Consider the following 23,534-nt stretch of genomic DNA (forward strand, 5'->3'; position numbering starts at 1 on the left):
GTTAGCCTCACCCATCAAACACGGAAAGGCTAACGCTAGCATAATCAAAACCACTGCTTTGTTCTGGAGTTGATTCTTTCAGTAGCTGTTCCTCAACACCAATTACACAGTCTTTGTTCCAATTCAGGGCTTTCACCCTTCAAAGGCCATATTTAAAGGTTGATTATATCACAAGTAGGTTCCTCCAAACATGACCCACAAATGCATTCTAGGATTTGGTTTACCTGGGATATGAACAAGGCACTGGGTGGATTCTTCCCAGCCCACCCTGTGCCAAGATTCATCGAACACCAGTGTTGGTAGAGCCCAAGTAAAGCAACTGAGGAATAAGCTTTAACAAGATGTACTGGGTTTTTTCTCACTCTAGTAATTTAACTGTTATAATAATCTTAAAAATCACTAAACTTGAGCAAAGTTACATGACAATAGTGATGCAAGTGTCTGTGAGGCCCCGCATCCTTTAAAAGCCAGTACTTCAAAAGTTGAAGTGCTTTTATAATACCTGAGCCTGTCACCTTTGCTGTGAATACCAACATCTCTGCAGGATTTTGCATCTGTCCTGTTTCCCCTTTGTCTAATTTCCATAGGTAGAATACATGGCCTGTACTCTCTATTCAAGGGACTGCTAGTAACTGCTAATAATATTTGTCTGAGATTTTGCAGAGCAGAAGAAGGCGATACAAGGTGTATTTAATATGTTGATATGTTTATTGTGGGCTCTATTATGTTATTTATATCATATTGTCCAGGTAATAATAAACTGTACCCCAGATCACTCTTAAAAACATTGCACATGCAATCCTCATCAAAGAAAACAACAGACTAGATGTTATATTTTTTTTATTATTTTAGGAGACTTTCAAAATCATCATAATTGTTAATGTTGATTTTATTGAATAAAAGCTGCTATAACTAACATGTATGAAACATCTGAACATCAAAAAATAAAAATGAGAGACTAATTCAGCTCAAATTTAATTGAGAGCACTAATTAATTAATTATTTAATGGCGGATTTATTTATTTATTTTATTATGGCAGCCCTCCCCCTCCATAAAAAAGTTCATTAGATTTGGTACTCACTGCCTGTGCAAAAGTTTTGGGGCCACTCCTCATTTATATTTCTCTAGGAAAATGGGAAATAGGTCCAGCATATTATTGAAACATGCAAACATAGACGGAAGTACGTAAAGCAAAAACAGAATCTCTATAATTCCAACACACTTGAAAGTCAGTATTTGGTACAACCATGTTTTCTTAAAAAACTCTCTTGGTTTAACACAATTTAACCATGGCACACATTTCCACGTAATTCAATTCTTAAGTAAACTAACTCATTCTTTATCATGTCAAACGAACACATTTACATAAAACAAACAAGAAATAATGATTTAAAAGCATAAACACAATGCGTACATATTAAATAAACACGTTTTTTTTATGTGCGCCATGATTAAATTGCGTTCATTCGAGTATCATTAATTTTATACTCCTTTAAATGCAGAACCAACTGTAATGGCAAATGGAGGGGTTCTTGCATAGCGCTTCTCTACTCTGAGCACTTAAAACGCTTTACGCAATTTGACTAATTCCCCCATTCAAAGCCATTCATACACGCACTTTTTGCTATGCTTTTTCCATGTAACTGCTTTCTGTCTAACATTCACAGACATTCATTCTCCAATGGATGCATCGGAGAGCAGCTTGGGGTTAGTATCTCGCCCAAGGATATTTGGCATGCAGACTGGAGCAGCAATTTGGTGTCTATATTGTTTCTTTCACTGTATTACAAAACACATTTTACACAATAAAAAATATAATGAAAATATAAAAAAGCTATAGTTTTAAACATATATTAACATGTTTAAATATCTACATATCTGCTCTCCATCGGAAGAGATGATAGGAGATACAGGTATGATAACATCTGAAACTGAATTGCTCTATACAAATCCTTACAACTCTCTCAAGGTAATATTTACATCATTAATTTGAGTTACTGCCCCTCATGACCATAGTGGGCAGATTAATGCGAACTACACGGCCAACACATAAATCCACATACTTCGCCTTTTTATGGCAATACCAGACCTCTTATTCAGTGTATGAACAAAAATAATTTCTTTTTGTATCTAAAACACATTATCAGTCCAAATGACAGAGCACCAGTAACAAATGTGACTTTGGTTTGATCTGTAGCTTTTCTATTAGATCGGCTTGTCTAAACGGTGAGGCCTATCGTGCTTCCAAAATTCATCAAACTCCAATTAAGAATGTCTTACACACATCTGTAGGACAAATGAACAAATTAATGGATGTTATCCATATAATCCATAATCCTATTCAATTTCATTATGTGGGGAAACAACTGGCTTGTATATTCAACCATAATTGAAAACATAAAATGAACTGCAGAGTAAGGTTAATGGCTTAACCAGACTAGCATGAAGGCTTAAGGGAACAGTCATTTAAGTGAAACACTACATGCACATGCAAAGGGCATCAAATTAATTATATTAAATAAACTTTTCTGTGGTTTTCTTTACATTTTAAATATTTGAACACTTAATCAGAGCGACCTTTGTTTTATTTTGTGACACTGCAATATCTACTGCAAAACGCTTGAAAATTGCAAATAAAAGTAAATGGAACTTTTATTTAGTGTGTTTACTCCTTTAATTTAGAGTTAAAGTGGCTTTGAGATCAGAACAAATTGCTCAGCTGGCTTGTTTCCCATGCAGGCAGAATTTACTCACGTTTGACTTTTAGCAAACGTTGCTACCAAACCTTGATGTCAGCCAGCATGCATAACAAGTAGTCCATACAGCCTAGTCTCATAAATAACAAATGAACAGATAAGGAACATAAAATAAATTCCAACAACCTTTGAGCTGGTTTTGTATCCCGGTGTCATCACCTCTTTTCCCATTATCTCGGTTAACTCCAACAGAAAAATAAATCATGAAATAAGTGGTAAACTACACACATGGCAAACACTTTTACTTCAGATATACAACTGAGCAGAGATCCTTTGTGGAGGCAGGCTTTGATTACTTCTGTGGCGCGGCCGGGGAAAAAAAAAAGAAGAAATTTTGGTGAAACTGAACCTGATCAGTTGTGTGAAGTAGAGCGAAACATCTTTTGAACACGCTGACCTCCATGACATATGTGGAGTCCAACGTTCCTTGTGGTCGAATGGATTTTAATTCTGTTGATTTCAGTTCTACAAAGGTGTGATCCTGATCCAGTGACTCAATTCCTTTTATCTTTCAAACCCTTTTATCCTTTTATCGTTCTATTTCTTTTGATCTCAGAAACTAATTTCAGCTCAACCTCTACCAGGCATTTGGACATAGACTACTCCTTAGAATAGCCTTTTCCTTCCTTTGTTTGCTGGAAGATATACAGTAAATTACCTCTGACAGACTTTATGGAAAGGCTGGGAGTTGCTGTGAGACCAAATTACCAGTACTACTGAGTTTTTCTTTATCTTTTAAATATATTCTTATGTTAAGTAATTGCTGTTCAAGTCCACATTGAAAGGTCTTTAAAAGAAGATTAAATCATATCATATGTTGCCATATTATTCTATTATTTTCTTAAGTTAAAACATTTATTAGCACATATAGTGTAACATAATAGATAAAATGTAATTTTATAATATGTAGTTGCCAGCATTTAACTTTAGACTTTTTTGTGTATGTTTTTTCAAATGTAAGTGTGAATAAAAACATACTGCAATGTTTTGCAAATCTTATAAATCCACATTTTGCTGAGGGTACAACATGTACCACTTTAACTAAAAAATGGCAATGTCTCAAAATAGTTGGTATGGGACCATGTTTACCACCATGTAGCATCCTGTCTTCTTTTAGAAACAGTCTGTAAACGTCTAGGAGGCGAGGAGACCAGCTGTTAGACTGTTTGAAGAAGAATGTTCCACTCTTGTCTGATACAGGATTGTAGTTGTTCAGCAGTCCTGGATCTTCCTTGTCATGATACATCAAATATTTTCAGTTGAGGAAAAGTCTGAATGCTGGCCAGTTTAGCACCCAGACCTTTCTATTATGAAGAGATGCTGTTATAATAGGTGCAGTATGCTAAATTATACAAGGCAAAGCATGTTGTCTGATGGGAGCATATATTGCTTTAAAATCTGTATATACTTTTTTGCATTCATAGTATCAGATGTGCAAGTAACTAATTCCATAGGCACTAATGCACACCCATACAATCAGAGAGGCAAGATTTTGTAATGAGCACTGACAACAAAACAGATGGGTCATGTACTCTTTAGTCCAGAGGATCCAGTTTCCATGTTTTCCAAAAAAAAACAAAAAAACAATCCAGATTTTTATTTGTCTAGTCACAGAATGTTTTACATTTGCCTCAGTCCATTTTAAATGAGCTTTGGTCCAGGAAAGATGGCTGTGGATCATGTGGCTTCTTTTTTGAATGAAAGACCTTTAACCTGCATTTTTGATGGCACAGTGAATTCTGTGATTTCTGTAAGGGTTCCAGTGATTTCCAGAACAGACTTTTTAACGCAGTGCTGCAGGACCATCATGGGCATACAATACTGATTTTTGTCCTTATATCTAGCGCACAAATATTTCCGGATTCACAGAATCTTGTGATGATTTTATGCACTGTAAATGATGAAATGTTCAAAGTCCTCACAGTTTCATGTTGAGAAACCATTTTACGTTATCAAATTATTGATATTTTTCACATAAACCTGATTAGTTTTCAGATGTTCCTGAAGCTGTTTCTAGCAAACTGTTGCTGTGTTTCCAACTTTCATTAAAATAATAAAATACCTCAGTTTAAACATTTTATAGATTTTCTGTCTTCAGTTATGAATAAAATATGAGTTTATGAGTGTTGCAAACGATTGCATTCTTTTTTATTTATATTTTACACAGTGAATTTTTTTCAGAATTGGTATAACCTCCTAAGACCCGAACTCTTCCACAGCATGCATTTTTAATTTCTCTTTGATATTTGGGCATATTGGGGCCCAATGAATGTAAAAACAAAGAATTAACAGATTTTTTTTTACCTCATTTTTGTTTTTATGAAAAAAAAGAGCCACATATGAGGATATTCGTTTAAAATTTTGATAGAACAGTAGTAAGTGGATATCAGGCACTTGTAGAGCAAAATTGAGTATTTTGGTCTAAATAACTCAAAATGTGATGTCGACATATGTGGACGCCAGGTCCTAGGAGGATAAAAACAATGTGCTCAAAAATGTCATAGTGCAAAGAAACCCGAATGTGTTATGAAGAACACACTTTTTGATAAAGGAGAGGTATGATGTTTCAACCAAAATTATGGTTATTGTTTTCTATTAGCAACAAAATTGTGATTAAATTGCTTTCTATGACTTTCAAGCCAAGGAGGCACTTAACTACATCCTCATTTTTTGTAAAACCACATAAAATCTAGGGGAACATTGGCAGCAAATACAACAGCAACAAAGTGTATCACAGGAAGCTTGCCAAAGAAAAAAAGACATTTTTAGCTTATTGAATATCTATAGCACTTGCTGTATGCTGTAGTGTTACACGAGCCTGTCTTTTCCAAAACCAATGCAAAGATTGAAATTATACAAAGAATTATCGATGTTTATGTGGAAAGTAATTGTAACAGGAATTCCACATCTATAAAACCTTCAAGACACGATATGTGTTTTATATTGTTTGCTAAGTTTAGAAATATAAAATCGTTTTGCAAAAGTGAATAAATGCACCGTGTCTCAAGTTCCCATGAGTTTTCCTTTCACTAAAGCAGATCATGAGCTTACCAACCACAACCAAGTCCTGTGATCACAATCAAAATGCATTATACTGTGCTTAATCCAACCAGTTTTCCTTCCAATTTGTTTGACTGCAAATTCAAAAAAGGGACAAAGACATGAAAAAAAAACTTTCAGGGAGTCACATACATTTAACACAGACAGGTGCCAGAATGGGAGTAAGCGTGGTGCGGTGTCAGGTTTGGTTGTGGTCATGCAGTTAAGCATCTGTTCTCTGTCTGACCCAGTAACCCTGAAAGAAAGCGGGAGGAAGACAGTGAGACAGAGAGAGGGGTAGGGTTAGGAAGAAAAAGAAACAGACGGCAAGGGTCAAAGTTCAAATCATTTACTGCTCTCCACTTCAACACCCTGCTAAGCTTTTGTCTGGACAAAAGCTCTCTGTGCATACACCTTAATTTAGCTGATTTTGCTCTTGATTAGACAGATGTCAGAAGTTTAGAAGTTAAGGTTTCATGCATGTACAGTATATATGGCTCATGTATGTCCCTGTGGAGTATTGACACACATGAGCAGCAAGTGAAGCTTTTTTTGGTTTCTGTCTCTACAGAAAGCTATTTTAGAATAGGCTTGCACTAAATACTGCTCTAAAAATACAACTCCTGGACTCACAGTGCAAACATTAGGGTTTGAAGTCTCTTTGGAGTAATTTTATTGCCTATTTTAAGGGACCAAATTACCTTCAATTTAGCTGCTTTGTAAAAAGTTGCACCACAGTGAATCTGAGTGTTGCATGGGGATGCATAGTTCACTGATATTATGACTGACATGAGGGTAAGCAATAAAAAACTGAGGAGAGGAGAGGAGAGGAGAGATGTTAGGTAAGCAGGTGACAGCAGTTGCCTCCAGCTGTGAACCGAGTGCGCCCAGAAACAGCCTGACAGGGCCTGCTGGGGAAATGAGTCTTCTCTGGGAATAAATCCGACAAGCACACACTTGCATTTGCACACACACACACACACACACATACATACACACACAAACATGCATGCACATGCACATACAAAGGACTCCTGTACACAGGGGAAAATACACATACATAGACAGAATGAACAAGAGTACAAAAAGGCTCCCAAGGCGCAAGACTCAGACAGGAAATACATCATCACTCAAGAAGAAATGCATCACCTGCAGAGGTCTGAGACTCCTAGCTTAAAAGACTGCAGGATAAGGTGATAGTGCTAACGCATGCAAATGCAGCTTAATGATGATAATAAAGATAATAATCCATGAGCTATATTTCTTGCTCATTTTGTGCAATGTTGCATCAGGATACAAAATCCTGTAGGATTATTTACGAATAGAGGAGTTAATAACCATAATTCTATAGTAAAAACACAATCTTCATGAGCATAACAGTATGAGGTGTTGAGGGAGGGAGATTGTGTGCTTGTTTAGGGTTTGCGTGTATGATCTTTGCTGACAGCCTGCTTCTATGAGCACTGTCATCACATGCCAGGCCTAAATGGGAAAAAAGCCATTCATTTCCATTCTCTGTCTCCAATTTCCCGTGTGTATCCATTTATATATTTTTAATACAAGATAAAAGTATTCTTTTACATGATAATTATCAAATGCTTCCCACAGAATCAATTAAGCTAAGTGCCACACTATCTGTCTTTAAAAAAAAGAAATAAATGTAAAACTTGCATGAAATATTGAAGGGTTGGATTAGCTCCAATTTAGGGCAAAAATGTAGCTGGGTTCACAGACCACTTCTTTGTCTGCTGTACACTCATCAATTTGCAATTTCACTTTTTTAATATCAAAAATTTAGATTAAAATAAGCTTTATTGGGTTAAAAAATGATTTAAAAATAATAAATTAAATTGATTGAGTGTTCTATAATCTGACTGTACATATTTTACAGTCGGAATAACAAAATAAAGACAACCGCAGTAATTGTTTAGTACCAAGTTCTTTAAGGCACTAAGTTAAGGTGATAATTGGTAAACATCCACGTCAATTGTTAAGTTTTCTCACACCTAAACTGGAACAAGTTATGTTGAACATTTATGTATTTGCATTTATTAAAAATAGCTCCATTTACCTTCGGAGCAAAACGAGAAGCTTAGCAACTAGACACTGGGCTTGTCACGATACTAGAATTTCAAACTCAATGCCAATACTCGAGAAAATATTTAACACTCAATACCATACTCAATATCACAGAACAATTCTGCACATGTATTTGACACCGCCCTGTTTATTTCCTGTGCTTCTGGTGATCTGGTACCATCTCTTCTGATAAACAGAGTTGGTAAGTTGGCTGTCACTGTTTCTGCCAAGCTGACTTTTCTCTGCTTTAACCTGAGACTTTAAGAGAAACATTTTTAGACACAAATAATTGTGTTATCCTGTTATATTAACACTGTATATTAACAAGCAAGACTGATATCGTTTGCTGCCTAGCTCCAAAATTACATTATTGTTTTATTATTTAGCAATAGCTGCTAGCTGCTACCTTAATGATAATTTAACAGACAGCTAACGTGGCCGCTGGGTAATTGCTAATAGTTATACAGCTAACATTAGTGTGTGCACCAGTCAGGTTACAATTTAAAACTTTAATGTTGTTGAAACACAGGCTTTGGTGACCTCATGAAACTGCTTGTACATACTGGAGTGTGAAGTTGTGTTAGCTGGAGGAGGTGAAGAATGTTGCAATTGTGTATCTAATATGATGGTAATTTTTAGTTTCCATTAGTATCTTACTACAGGTTTTTTAAGAATATTATTTACATCACGACTATCTAAAATGTGATATATATAACAGTGAATTGATGAGTTAGTTAAAAAAAAGATAGAAAATTAGTTAGAAAAAGCAAGGCACAGAACCATACAGAATTAAGTACTTTAGAATTAAGTAAGTTAGAAAATTTCTAACTACAGCAGAGAAATAAATATTTCTATTATATTTTGTGACTCTAAAAGAAAAGATCACTGTGAGCAAATTAAATTCTAAATAATTCTCACTAACTTATGTTAGTTTAAGCTTTGCGTTATATTTATCAGTAACATGTTTTACACCTACAACAGTGTTCTTTGAGTAGACATGACGTGTATCCAATTATTAGGACCTAACAACTATGACAGGCCTGCTTCAGCTGAAGATATACCATAAAATAGGATGAATGATAAATTCTTAATCAAAATTGCATTCAAGTTTAATATCCTCTTACAAGGATTTTCAAGTAGATTTTGAGGCTCTTTGACAGAAAAAAAGAGCTTGATCGCCCCCACCATTTTTACCTGGAAGATCAGCAACCTACAAGCCTGTGAAGAAGACTGCAGAGCTTCTTTCTAAACAGTAATGAGCAACCATCCAACTTGTGTCTTTTCAGTTCTTCATTGTTGTGGTTGCCTGCGTCCAGACATTCAAATGTGTCCACTCCACCAAATTGACTCATTGACATAGTAGCATTTCATGGCATAAGTCTAATAAGTGCCCCAGGAAGCCTAACAATTAGCCAATCAGTGCCATCAGCGAGATTAATGCCTCTGACAACCACTGTAAGCGATGCGTTATGACAGGGGTGTTTTAAACAGCCAGTGCTTGCATGTTTTTGGTAGCTATGAGACATGACTACTGTACAACAAATGCAGGAGCATGCAAAATATATATTTTCTTTAACCTTAAAACCTTAAGACAACCAATATGTTGGCATGGCTACACATCAGTGTCAAATTAAAGTTTATTACATGTAGATTTTAGATTCTAGCAATATACACAACAACGTATAAAGTTAGTTTTTTAATAGCTTAATTTTAAAAAGTAAATGTTCATTTATTGTATATCCACTACATGCACAGTGAAAACCTTTCAGGACTTTTTTGTTTTGTTTTATTTTTGGTAACAGCTCATTGTAGCTCATGAAAATCAAAATCCAGTATCTTAAATTATTAGAATATTTCATTTTAAGTTTAAGCAAATTACTGTTTAAACAGTATAAAACTTGTTTCAATACATGCAACTTACATCAAGACCGCTGATTCAGCATTTGTCCAAATGATGAGGGTTAGCAACAGAAGGTCATTAATGAAAAGGGTGGATATTCACAGAGTATTGTATTATCTAAGCATATCAATGGAAGGTTGACTAGAAAGAAAAATATTGGTGGGAAAAGGTAGACAAGCAACAAGGAAAACTGCAGCCTTGAGATGATTGCCAAAAAAGTTGATTCAAGAACTTGAAGAACTTCACAAGGAGTATACTGAGGCAGGTGTCAGTGCATCAAAAGCAGAAAAGGGGCTACAACTGTTGCATTCCTAATATCAGCCACTCCTGAGCGGAGACAACATCAGAAGTTTCTCACCTGGGCTAAGGAGAAAAAGAACTGGACTGTTGCTCAGTGGCCCAAAGTCCTCTTTTCAGATGAAAGTAAATTGTGCATTTCATTTGGAAATCAAGGTCCTAGAGTCTGACAGCAAAGAGGAAAGGCATAGAATCCAAGTTGTTTGAAGTACAGTGTGAAGTTTCCACAGCCTGTGATGATTTGGTGTGCCATGTCATTGGCTGGTGTTGGTGATAGTTGGTTACTGTGTTGTATCAAGTCCAAAGTCAGAAACCTTCTACCGGGAGACTTTAGAGTTCTTCATGTTTCCATCTGCTGACAAGCTTTATGGAGATGCCGACTTTCTTTTTCAGCAGGACTTAGCAACTGCTCACAGTGCCAAAAGGACTACCAAATAGTTTGCTGACCATGTTATTACTGTGTTTGATTGGTCATCCAACTTGTCTGACCTAAATCCCACAACTATCATCAAGAGGAAGATCAGAGACACCCAATCCAAAAATACAAATGAGCTTAAAGCCATTATCAAAGAAACTTGGGCTTTAATATCACCTCAGCAGTGCTTTACTTATTGGAAAGTAGTCCAAATCAGTACTGATTATATCAACATATTAAAAAACGAATAATTTGAGATACTGAATTTCTATACTCAATAAATATTTCACTTTACATGTCATGAATTTTTTTTCACAGTATTCCATTTTTTTTAAAGATACAATATTAGTGATTAACAGAGAAAATTAAAATCTGCCAATCTATGGAAATTCGTTAGAGTAGATGCAATATCTGTGAAGACAGAAACAAAACGGACTATTTTTTCTTGTTGTAATTTCATGTCAGCTATTGTATGTACTTTCTACAGAGAGAACAGTCATTAAGGGAATCAGTTTCCTCCTCAAGGACTGTCTGAGAGGGGCGCACTCTGGTTGTCACCAAGGACTGAACCTTTGACCGACTTTGCTGTTTATGCATCCACACGTCTATCCTTCTCCAATGCCATTTCCCATGTTCCTTCAAGCATCCATCTTTAATGAAATATGTCCTCCTACCATACCAATATTGCATGTTTCTTTACATAGATTAAAGCAGATCACACAGACACACACACACACACCAAGAAGGAGCACCAGCTGGATCTGAGACTGTCTGTCTTTGTTAATTTCTCATCTGCCTTTCTCGTAACGCATCAGAGTGTGTGTGTGTGTGCGCATGTGTCTACCTCCTATGCCTGCGTGTCCCTGCGTGTGTGCACTTGTGTGTTTGCAGTTACCCTTAGGGTAACACATGCTATCTCGGTGTGCCCAATATTTTTTTGTGTATTTATAAGTTCCTGTGTATGTGTGTATGCGTGCCTGCTCTAGCCTCCTCAACATGTTCATGTCATGTCTACTTCGAGTCATCTCTGAAATAATGAAGAGGCTACAGTGTGTGTGTCTGTGCCAGGTTTTTTGTGGAAATCTCATATCTTCTGAACCTCCTCCGTTAATTATTAGAGAAGCAGAGATTTCTCCAATTTGATTGCCCTTTAATCGTATTTTTTTTTCTAATTTGAAAAAAAGTAAAACTCTCAGGTAAATTAAAAACACACTTCCTAGACTATTTCTTTTGATGGTTTGTTAACATTATATTCACTGATCACTTCTATAGGAAGCTGCCATACCTTTCAGTTTAATTACAGTGAATTATGATTGAACTTGTCACACTTGTGTCAATGAGTATTCATAACAGACCTTGTAGGAAAACAGGAATTGTATATATAAAGCTGTTAAGAATCCATGAGACCTTAAAACAGCTGGAACAGCTAACCAGAGTGCAGTCTCCCTTTTTATTCCAATTTGCATGGCAAAATTATCACTTCTTTCAATTTAACAAGCCTGTTGATAGCAGAGACAGCTCAATATGTGCAATCTGACATTTTTAAAAGCATACCAGGCAGAGATCTGTAAATACATGAACAGATTTGGCTCCAGCAATTAAAAGAAAACACAAAATTTGGGTGGCAATTTGTGTTGCAGGGAATAAAACGTGTTCCCAGCTAGAAGGAAAAAAATGCAAGAGATTAACACAGCTGTACCATGTGTGTGCCCAGATAATATAATCAACACTTATAACAAATTCAAAAAGAATAGAGGTTCGGGTAGGAGGGGAAAAGGAGAAGAGAAGGTAAGATGAATGGACAAGAGAAAAGAGAAGGAAGGGGGATGAAGGAGGTAAGAGGAGAGATGCCAGATGTGGGAGATGAAAGAAAGGTGGCCATTACAAATTCAGCATGGGTGGAGGTCAGTAGGAGGATGCAGGAGGAAGGAATAATGGGTTAGCAGGAAAGGCAGGGTTTGGATGGAGAGAAAAATGCAATTGAATATGGATCAGTCAACATAGAGAAAAAATGTTCTTGGTGACCACTCAAAAAGTAGGTTTCACTAAACTGGTTTATTCAGAAGTATGCATAAGCCAGGGAAGTATAGTTTTCAGTAAATTCTACAAAATTAACTAAAAGGGACAAATAAATAATACTGCCTACAGATCTAGTTTGTTTGTTTTGTTTTTTGGCTTCAATTGGGTCACGATTTTTGGGTTCAATTCAAAATTACATCCACACGGGTGCCAAACTGTTTTCAGACAGCTATGGTGATAACATAAAAGTATGCAGGTTGTAAAGGAATCGGAGGGGAAAGAGAACAGGCGAGAGCACAATTTACATCAAAAGTAGCGAAAAGTGATACCTCTAACTGAAAGTTCAGTTCCCTCTAATGTTATCAAAGGTAAAATATCAAAGGTACACAAATCTCACATATGTTCATGGGTTTAGGGGTGACAGTTATCACAAGATTACATTCATGAGAAAGTAACTTGCATTATAAAAATAAGCTTTCTGGGGAAATCAATGCTTCCTGTTTGACCATCAGGTATAACATAATGAAGAAAATCTCAAGAGAAGGTTCACAACACATTTAGCACCTTAAAGCTGGGTGATATAACAGCAAAACATTGTGATACTTTGGTGTTAAAAATGGTGAAGGCCAGTGTTCCACACCCTGAAGGCACAGTGTGCATGTCAGCATTTTGTCATTTTCTCTCCCATGTTTTCTTTACCTTTGAATTGACAAGACGTGGCTGAAAGTACAAGTACCTATGTCAACTGTCAACAGCAAAAACGACAGACGTATGGAGTAATTTTCTTTCACAGTCGACAGTGACAGACAGCCAGGAGACACTACAAGTCCGTTCTTTAACACAAAAAACTTGGCAAAGCATCGGAAAAGCAGTCTAAGAGCAATGACACTCATTTGGATTCATCTTTCGGTTTGACTGGCAAACATCTCAATATGCAAACCCAACATTTACACTAGTAATGTTAACTTACTACTACAAATGGAAAGCTGCTGCAAATCACGTGTTCGAAAAATGCAGATCTTGAAAACTACCTGCACATTTATACTACCTATACATCTTTGCACCCAGTAGAGCACAAACCTCTGCCATGGAGATGTACGGAGTCCTACCGCCGTTTAATAAGTGAGAACTACTTCAAATTTAGAGTTAACTATGAAAGAAATCACATAAATTCAGGTGTAGATGGCAGCAGCAAAAAACACTTAATAGAACATAAATAAAAGGGTTACTGGGCATGAAATAAAGCAAACATAAATGGCAATGACAGCACGTCTGGCACTTCAGGGTAATAAAAAAACCAAGTGAGGATTATTAGCCTGCACACAAGTGCATTAAAGTAGACTGGGTACAAATGACTCTCTACCTGCTTGGTGGAGGTCTACACTCTACTGAGCACATTTTCTTTTTTCATTTTGTCAAACTAGATTCCCACAGGATCGTTAACAAAAACTGGATCTTGGATGTTTTAATTATTAAAACTGAAACATTTCAAGCTCCGCGTCACTTACTTTTCTTGGTGCTTTAGGTTTAGTCATGTTTCAAAATAGGCACTGAAATATTTCTATAGGTAAGGCTCAAACAAATGAAGAAACAATAAGCACAACAATTAAAAAAAAGGTGGTTAGAAGTAGTAAAGGACACAAAAGACACCAGCACAAAGGTTGAGAATGATCAAGATTAAACAGTAGGAAAGGGTGAGATAAGAAGTGGGACAATCTGAGCCCAGGTTTTTGTTAAAGAAACCACAATTGGTAATTGCCTTACATGCTTACCGTTGAACCTCGCCTCATCTTCTCCTTTCTCTGTCTCTGCAAGCCAAAAGTATTTATACGATCAAGAGGCTGACTCTACGACAGACACATCTTCCTCCCTGAGAAACCAGCCATGAGCCACAGGATTAAATGTGTGTTAGAAAGTCTTTGCTGTGTGAGTATGCTGCTCTGGCTCATTATGAACACAGTGTTCTAATAGTCCAAATGTACAATGTGTCTAGCAGAGACAAAAAGTTCCCTCTGTGAGTTTCAGCAATAAGACATAGTATCAATTGTAGATAGAATATCAAGTGATTTTTGCCCCCTAACTAACACAGATAAATGATCAGTTGGGGCATATTAATAGACAACATCAATCAATGACTTATAATCAGCATCAGGGTTGTGGACTGCTCCAATCATTCTTTGATATGCAGAGATGAGCTGTAAAGTCTGGGTGGTGGACCGTTTCCCCGTGCCTTAGAGCCTTTGCAATTTAACACTGATGACCAGCATTAAATTACTAGATGCTACCAGAGGATGTCTGATAAATTTCAATTTCTTCATGTTGCAAGAACAAAGTACTACATGGCTAATCAATATAAATTAAATTAGCTATTTTTAGCCTTATGGGTTAATTGCATGGTCACATGCCTGATTCTAGCTATCAGCAGAAACAGTATGTAATTCTACACCCTACTGATGACTGGAAGACAATGACCCGACTATCTAATTGATAATTGGTCGTATTCAACTAGTCAGCGTTGGTCCTTTAAATTGGGTGCTGATGAGATCTATAGTGTCATTAAAAAAATCTCTAAGGTTATATCTCTGGTGGCACTGCTGAAAAACAGCTCAAATCCATATTTGCTGCGCACATGCAGGTTGAGAGGTTGGACACAGCTCTCGTTTTGATTCTGACAAGTTGAATGTAGCCCAGATTACATTTAGGTCTGGGAGACGGTGAAAAATGTGTGTGGGTTTTTCCTTGCGTGCATGTGCACATGTGCAATTTAGTATGTTTGGTGAGTAAATTAAGCCTCTGGAGCCACAGGACAAATCTGACAGATGAAATGAAGAGAGGGAGCCTAGAGGAGAGCTGAGAGCACAGAAGAAATGCTGAGCGGAGGAGAGAAAAATAGAGGAGCAGGCGACAGGAGAAGGGGTGAGAGGAGAGGTAGAGATGAGCTGAGGAGAGCAGAGCAGCAGGGAGGAGGAGGAGAGCTGAACAGATGAAACGGAGAAAGGACAAGTGGCGAGAAGAAGAGCAGAGTACGACTACAGCAATTTTTTCAAGATATACTGTTAAGAAAAACTTAATTTTAAACATAACGAAAGAGTAGCACTTTTATAATCACCTCTCAGATACAGAGTCCAAAGAAATTAGGAGTATTGAAACCTTTCATCAGCTCTCTCCATGAATGACCTCTTTAAAGTCCTTTCATTGCACAAAGACTTTGAGGAACACCGACTCCTCAATTAAAGTCCCGCATCATGACAAAAGATGCTACTTCTCCAGAAATGGTACTGTATCTTTGTGTCAAATGTGTTAAGCAAGTTGAGAAATTAATGTTTTTGTCCACTGGCTACAGCAGCGTGTGAATCCATTACCGCCTTGTTCATTACTTTACCTTCCAGATTGCTTTTTAGAATAGAATTGCAGGTCCATACAATGATTGGTTACCTGCCAATGGCCGGTGGAGTAGACTAATTTGCCAGCCACAGCCAAAATGTAACAGCGTTTGGCTGGTGGCTGCTTTTAATTTTCCAGCTTCTTTTTAAAGCCTTGGTCCTGAAAATGTCAGCATGGATCAAGGGGACATTTAATTACACATTTATTTACTTTTTATTCCAGCCTCTGTACGTTTAAAGAAGGCTTTATTTGCCCGCTTGCTTTGCCAGCTTCTATACCTTTGACATTCGATTGATCCTAATAAGAATTAGCATTTCTCTAAAGATACTCTTTAGACTGCTTTAAATAAAACAGCTATCCCAAGAAGTATTTTTAAAAATATCTGCTGCTATGAGGTCTATCACAGGCTTGACAGCTGCGAGGAGATCAGTGCCAGGATCTGTGCCCCCGAGGGTTTAAAATTAGATCTTCTGCGCCTGAGGAAATCCTACCTTTCTTGCCTTTGTTCAGTTGGCACCCTACAAATCACAATCTCTCATCTGTCCATCAAAGTGAACCATAACAAAAAAAAAAGTATTTTTGAAATCGGCAACAAAAAAAGTCTGGAGTTTCCTGGGTGTTATTTTTTTTAGCGTTAAACTACGACACTGCATGCTGTGATGGTGCAAAACCGCACGTCTAGACTGTCCCTGTGTCGATTCGCTTAATCGCTGTAGAAATCCATAGTATTTCTGTTCAGTCAGCCTACACACAATCTCCCCGCACTGGAGGATGATACAGACTTTGCAATGACAATGACAAACGGTTCTCAGTAGCTTCCACTGGAGCTGGATTTTTGAGGTTTCCTTTTCCTTCTTGTGCAATTTTCAGGCTTAGTCTATCCCCTTATGAAGCCATATTTTCTTATGAAACTACCTTGGCTGGGTGTTATCAGAAGCCCATAGAAGGGGCAGGCTCAGTTAGAAACCTGGTCCTGCTCGAGTCTCTAAACTTGTTCTGTCTTCTTCCTATCGTGTTATTTCTCCCTCTCTCTGTCACTCAGCTCACCTTCCCTCTTCCCACATCCCTACTTCCTCTACTTCTTCTCTATCCATCTTTTCCCTCTTCTACACCATCCTTTCCTCTAGATGCGATGATTAAGACTCGGTTACTCTAAACACCACAAAAGCCTCACCTGACGCAGCAGTGACTGCGTTTGCCTGGGTGTGTGAGCTCACTCAAATGTGCGCGTTCATACGACATTTTTTGAAAAGGATCAGAAAGACAGGACTAAAAATGGAAAGCAGGGAAAGACAGACAAAGAAGGCAGGAGAGGGGGTGCCACGCTGTGAATATTTTAACATTTTATTTCACTCAAGAAAGGAAAGAGTGGGAGCAAGTGAAACAAGGAGGAGAGAGGGAGGGGGAAGAGAAAGAGCAAGGACAAGGACAGAAAGTGTCTAAGATAGAAAAGAAAAAGAGGTGGTGGGGGGGACACCAGAATTATATAACATCTTTTGACTGAAATGCAGTTTCAGAAAAAAAAAGAAGAAGAAGAAGAAGAAATGGTCATGGTGGAGGAGGTTTGGGAATAAAATGCTGTGTAAGGCTTGGGCCTCATCACTAGAAGCAACTCACGTTCACACTCATGCACACACACACACAGACAAACACACTCCCGCACACACTTTGGTATAAGCAACTCACGTTCGCTGCCACAGCCCAAGAGCTACCGCAAGAATATTTATTGGCTACCAGCTCAATGGCTGTATTGAAGAGAAGGATGAGAGAGAGAGAGAGAGAGAGAGAGAGAGAGAGAGAGAGCAAACTGAAGCAACCAGAAAACGAGGAAAGAGGGAGAGAAGCTGTTGCCTGTTCCACTCATCTCTCCCTCTTTCCCTTCATCCTACCTGTATGCCAATTCTTTTTTCTCTGCTTTGCCCCGCAACACACCATACATCCACGCATACATCCCCAACCCCTTCTCACTCACACTCTTGCACTGACACCTCGCAGACATCCTCGCGCGCACGCAGACACCTCTCGCACACTAGCAGAAGCACACCCACACTTTCCTCTTTACAAACGCGCGCGCGCTTGACTGCATCAGTAAAGAAAAAGAAGAAAAAATTAAAAGAAGAAGAAGAAAAAATGTACTGCCGGCCATTCTCACTCAAACCGTGTGACTGCGTGTGGGTTCGCTTATTAACTGTCTGTGTATGCGCGCGTGTGTCTGTGTGTTTGCGGGTGTCGCATCCCCTTACCTTGGGCGCGCGATGAGAGCGAGCAGAGAACGAGACTCCACAGAAAACAGCGCATCGCCGTCATTCCTCCGTCCCTCATCCTCTCGTTCGTCCCCCTCATCCTCCTCTTCGTCGTCACCCTCTTCATCCTCCTCGTAGCCGACGAGAGGTGCGTGAGATAGCGTTCCGTGCCGCTATTAGTAATATTATTAGCATCAATACATCTTCCGTGAGCCGAGCTCGAGCCCTCTAAGCTCTCACCGGGCCGCATGCTGCTTCACATCCAGAAAACGGAGGGAGAGAGAAAGAGAGAGAGTGGGAGAGATAGAGAGAGAAAGAGAGAGGGGGAGAGAAACGGGAGACGCGTGCGTTTTCTTTGCCGCCTCCTTCTAACATAGACTAGATAAATCCTTCATATCCGAAAAAAAATCTAATAAATTCAGTCAACATCCACCGAGGGAGAGAAAAAAAGCCCAGAGAAGCAGAGGGGTGGAAGGGACGGGCGCACAGGTTGCCTCTCTGTCTTTAAATCCACTCTCCGCTAGGTTTTAGCGGTGCTTGTCGTCAGTACCTCTCTATTCCGTCCCGTTCCATTGCAGAAAAGTGATAGAGAGGGAGGGAGAGCTTCAAATCCACACTTCCCCTCAGCTGCATCTCCTCTTCAGTCTGAAAATATTAGGCTCTGTGGCGTTTTCCCTTCTTATATGCCTCTCCTCCTGTGCTCTTATGTATACTGCGCGTTCCCTCTTGTTCTGTCTTTTAAAAAATATGTATATCCCCTTGACTTTTTTTCTCACCGCTGAATATCTCAAAAATGAACAGGGATATCTGTTTTTAATAGGGTATCTGTTCGGAAAATCTTCCTCTCTTCCGTGCGTGTGTCAAAGCTTCTTTTTCTTTCCCTTCTCTGCACCTCCTTTTGCTTTCTTTCTGTCTTTCTTAATTTCGTTCTTTCTTCACAAACAATTGCGCTGAAAAAAATGTATCTTTACCTCCCCAAATAAGAGAAATTGATCTCACCGTTTCTCATTCATTCGACTTCTTTTCAAAAAAAGCGTCACAGTCACTGCGTCTCATTATCCTCACCAAACAAGTCAAACCAGAGCTCGCTCGTGATGTTGAGCCAGTCCTTAAGTTCTCTTGGGAAAACCAAACGAGGAAAGGATAGTGAAAATCCCTCTTGTCAGAACCCCTAGGAGACGTGCATCGTTCCCTCTGCTCGGTGTGCTGTGGTCTTCTCTCCTGGTGTACTGGTTGGTGCGTCTCTTCCCTCTGCGCTGATACAGGGATGCTGCTTTCAAGAGCTCATCGTAAGCTCCCGCTTCTATTCACGTGCGTTTGGTCGGAAATAATAGCCTAAAATTGACTCGGTGTCACTCTTTGCCACTGCAGCTCTGTAAAAAGGACAGTGTTCATTGGTTTACACCGGTGTCAGGGAATGGTTTCTTACCAAAACTGAACGTCTAGTCAAAATTTATTATAAATGGGGAAAAAAAAAACAAATACTCAAAAGGTACATCTTAAAGCAAATGGTAATTAAACTCATAATTAGTAACATGGGCCAACTAATGATCAACTAACAGTCATCACTCAATTACTCCATTTGTCTTTTGAAATAAAATCAATACAAGGAGGAAAACGTGGGAATTTGGCGGTAAATGGTAGACAGAAATGTTTGAGTGTATCTAATGCCGACTGAAGTGCACTGCTGATCCCTTGAAGGTATCTAAAATACTTTAAGCTAATGCTTTGAATATGTTTAGAGGCAATGCCCTATTTTGGTATATTTGCAGAGCTTCTTGCCTCCACTTTATATTAACAAAGTCCACAGGCGAAATGTGTAAATGCACCAAGTCATTACCAAAGAATGATAACCTCATAATAGTTTGCAAGTGGGTATAAATAGCATGCCACTTCAGGCGCATTTAGCTTACCATATCTATGCAGTAAATGTATCTTTTTTTTGTTTTTCCTCCCCCCAAAAGGGTAGGAAAGAAGGGTAAGAAATAATGGACTAAATACAAAGTAACATGGAGGCAAGGCAAAGAGGTGACCATGACTAAACACCCAACAGGTCAGGTCCCTCCAGTGTGCAGTTTTGGAGTTTATGTATTGATTTATTTAGATTCATTTCTTGCTTTTTATATGCTGAAGGGAAACAATTGGCATAGGAAAAAACACATCGCTGTGTCATGACTTTCATCTGTTAAAGCCTGGATTAAAATCAGAAATGTCCAAAAAAGAAAAAAAGTCTACATATGGTTCTATGATTTTTGTTACAGCCTTATGTTGATACTTAGCAGGCTTAAAGAGGCTATGTGGGTGGATGAAGACCTTGATGAGCCAATGCTGCTTGCTCCATTGACACCGAATCCAAATAATCTTTAAGCCTGGTGTCTATATTAAAAGAATCCAATTTCTCCACCTTCCAATTAACAAGCATTGTCCATTACACTGAAAGGAAGGTTAATCCCATTGAGTGTCGTTAACCCACTGTTGGACATAATGGGGAATTTAGATTGAATATCTCTGCAAAAAGTTCATTTTCATTAGTCTTTGTTAGGTTAGATTCCCATCTGTGCATTTCTGGGTTTTTCAGTTTCATGTAATGGTTTGATTTAAGACAAGATACCAACCTGATTATTTCCGTAAGGAATTATAATATTTCCAACTTACTCACAGCAAAAAGGTCCTGGGTTAAAATCCAGGTATCCAGGCATGTCTGTGTGGAATTTGCATATAATTGCAATGGTCCACAGTGGGTACTTCAGGTTGCCCCAGTAGTCAAATCCATAGTGTTTGGTTAAGTGGTGACAGCTGTGACAGGCATCCGCAACCCTGAATTGCACAGAGAGAAGAAAATGGATAATTATGCATTGTTTTTCTTTAAACAGTTTGTGTTGTCACTTTTGATATCACAACTTTCCAGCAATCCTCAAAATTTCTTGGATTAAACTTTTGTGTCTTTATTCAGTTGAAATTTGCAGGCAGCACAAAAAGAGAAGAAGAGTATATGTTGGCTTGTTGTCCACTCTTGTTAGTCAACATTCACTGTGTAACAAATCCCAATGGTCAAATTGTTGTTGATGCCAAACTAACAAAAAGTCTACATTTAAAATGTGCTACAAATATTCAAATGTACAAAACATTTGTGCAAACAAGTTGGGAAATTACTGATACTGGCTTCATTAAATGAATTCTGTCAGCCAATTATCCAGCTTAAAAGTTTGTGCAAGTTGATTTGTATTCAAACCACAAACAAAGAGACAGAAAATTGTATAATGGCATCAGTGATTCTACACTAAATCATGACATCTGATGTAAAAGTTGTTCTAAAATTGATTTTAACGACCAAGTGTACTCTGTGGCTATCCATTTTTCACGTACATCCATTTTTTAATTCACCCTTTAGAGGAAGGAATTGCATCAGAACTGATCTCCAATCACCCGTTACCTCATGGTTTCCCTTCAAGGTTAAGTTGTATTCAGACTTGAGATTTCTGTGAGATCTAGTTCTTGAAGCCATACCAGCTGACACAATTTGAGCTTGTAGCTGAAGTTTTTTGAATGGTTGAGTGTAGCTGTATGTACTGTAGATGGGGTTACTTACTTAGATAACTACCAAAAATGAAATGTTAATCACACCATTCTTTACAATATAAAGTATCAATGAAAAACAACACTAGAAGTTGCTGAATATGAGCAGTAAAAGCTACCAAACCCAATCTCCAATCCACAGTTCTGTTTTCTGTTAACTTTTGTGTCAGTTAGTCTTCTGACATACTCCTTATCTTAAAATTTCTTTTCCTTATCTTCATTTTTTATGTTGTTTATCTTTATCTGATAATCAAATGTTATTAGATCCAGTAAAACTTAGTTGCAACAACTCCAAGCTGAGATGTGCACACACACATCCAATCCAGGGCTCAAAAAGTCTTTCAAAGCATCTAACTGTAAAAACAATTATCCTTTGCCAGACAATATTTAACACTTACACTTCCTAGATGGCACTACTCTTAAAATATATAAAATATAAATAAATTTAGTTCATTAAGTGTTATTATATAGAGGCTCAAGTGCTAATATGCTACCCCCATTTGGGAAGCCATAATTTTTGGTCTGTTTTACTCCCATGTCATTAGTAGAGACCATCTTGCAATGGGTTTATGTTAGTCACGACTACTACATCTGTCTGTCAATAGGGAGTTAAAACAAGCATGTGGGACGTGCACTTCTGTCACCACTTACTCAGTACCACAGTGTTAGACCACACCCATCTTCAAACTCAGCCTTCATTGTAATCTAAACTACTTTTCTGTAAGTTAATCCTGCCATGATCATATCTGTGCATTGCAATCCTGCAGTATATCCACCCATCTACGTGGGATTCATTCCTGCTATGGTTGGTGTTTGGCACAAACACACACACACAAATAGAAAAAAACAATACAAGCCATTCTCTCTCAGTAGGTAATTAATAGTATTAAATTAGTAACGGTGCTTTTGATTTCCTGATCATTGATTCTCAGTTTGAGTGCAGCTCTGGTGTAATTTACAGCATCTGAGTGTGCGGAGAAGAGGCGAGTAAACGGGGCATGTGTGCTTTTCTGTTCTGAAATGATTTTAAGAAATGTTTATGTGGTGGAGGAATATCCAACACTGGTGAAATTGTGTACATGCATCTATGTGAGAGTTAGCAGGAATATGTGACAGCGAACTGGCTTGCATGCCTGAATGTATGTGTGTGTTTGTGAAACCTGCTCCCAAATGCTCCCTTGAAGCACTCTTCTGCCATCTACAGGCACCTTCTCTCCCCCTTCTTCTCTCTCACTTTCTCCCAAACAAAAACTTGTGTTAATCATTTTGGCATCATTTCAATATTCAGTGCAAAACTGCTGTTTCTTGGAGTCTGCGTGTGTATCTAGTCCATATGCATGTACATGGATGTCTTGAATCCTCCGTGTGCACAATTTCTGGGCCCTACATTAGCTGTCTGTTGCTTTCAGAAATCAATAAGGCAAGCGTGAGGTTCATGTCTGGAGAGAGAAAGAGAGAAAGGAGAGTAGAATGGAAGTAAGAGTGGGATGTAAAAAGGGAGAGAATGGAGGGAAAGGTGTTAGGTGGGAGATATGTAGGGGTGTGAAAAGGAGAGGAGCAGAAGGCAAGAATGCACTAAAAGATGCAAAGAGGAAAAAGAAGGCTGTACAACAAAAGAAGAGCCAAAAGGAGCACAGGAGAAGAAATGAGAAAAGGAAAGTGGGTGAAAAGGCAAAAAGGAAGAAGACAGGAAGGAAAGACAAAAAAATTATGGTAAAAAACACTCAGGTTAGAGAAATGCAGATAAAGTCCAGGGAAGGAGGGAGACAAGAGGGGGATGGAAGGAGGTCCTGTGGCTAACGAATAAAATGGGTTGGTTGGGGGG

At 38.2% G+C, this 23,534-nt stretch overlaps 1 protein-coding gene across 1 annotated transcript in view; it reads right to left on the reverse strand.

Annotated features, from left to right (window-relative positions):
* LOC102193066 (CUB and sushi domain-containing protein 3-like) overlaps positions 1-18,559 on the reverse strand; it is a 387,453-nt gene extending 368,894 nt beyond the window's left edge. The window contains exon 1 of the mRNA XM_005728525.1: positions 18,134-18,559. Within this exon, the coding sequence (XP_005728582.1) occupies positions 18,134-18,383 (250 nt within the window). The 5' untranslated portion in view covers positions 18,384-18,559. The remainder of the gene's footprint in view (positions 1-18,133) is intronic.
* Between the last annotated feature and the right edge of the window lie 4,975 nt (positions 18,560-23,534).

This window comes from Pundamilia nyererei, unplaced genomic scaffold (assembly GCF_000239375.1).
Source record: "Pundamilia nyererei isolate P.nyererei 1_Seehausen unplaced genomic scaffold, PunNye1.0 scaffold00028, whole genome shotgun sequence".
Classification (NCBI taxonomy): domain Eukaryota; kingdom Metazoa; phylum Chordata; class Actinopteri; order Cichliformes; family Cichlidae; genus Pundamilia; species Pundamilia nyererei.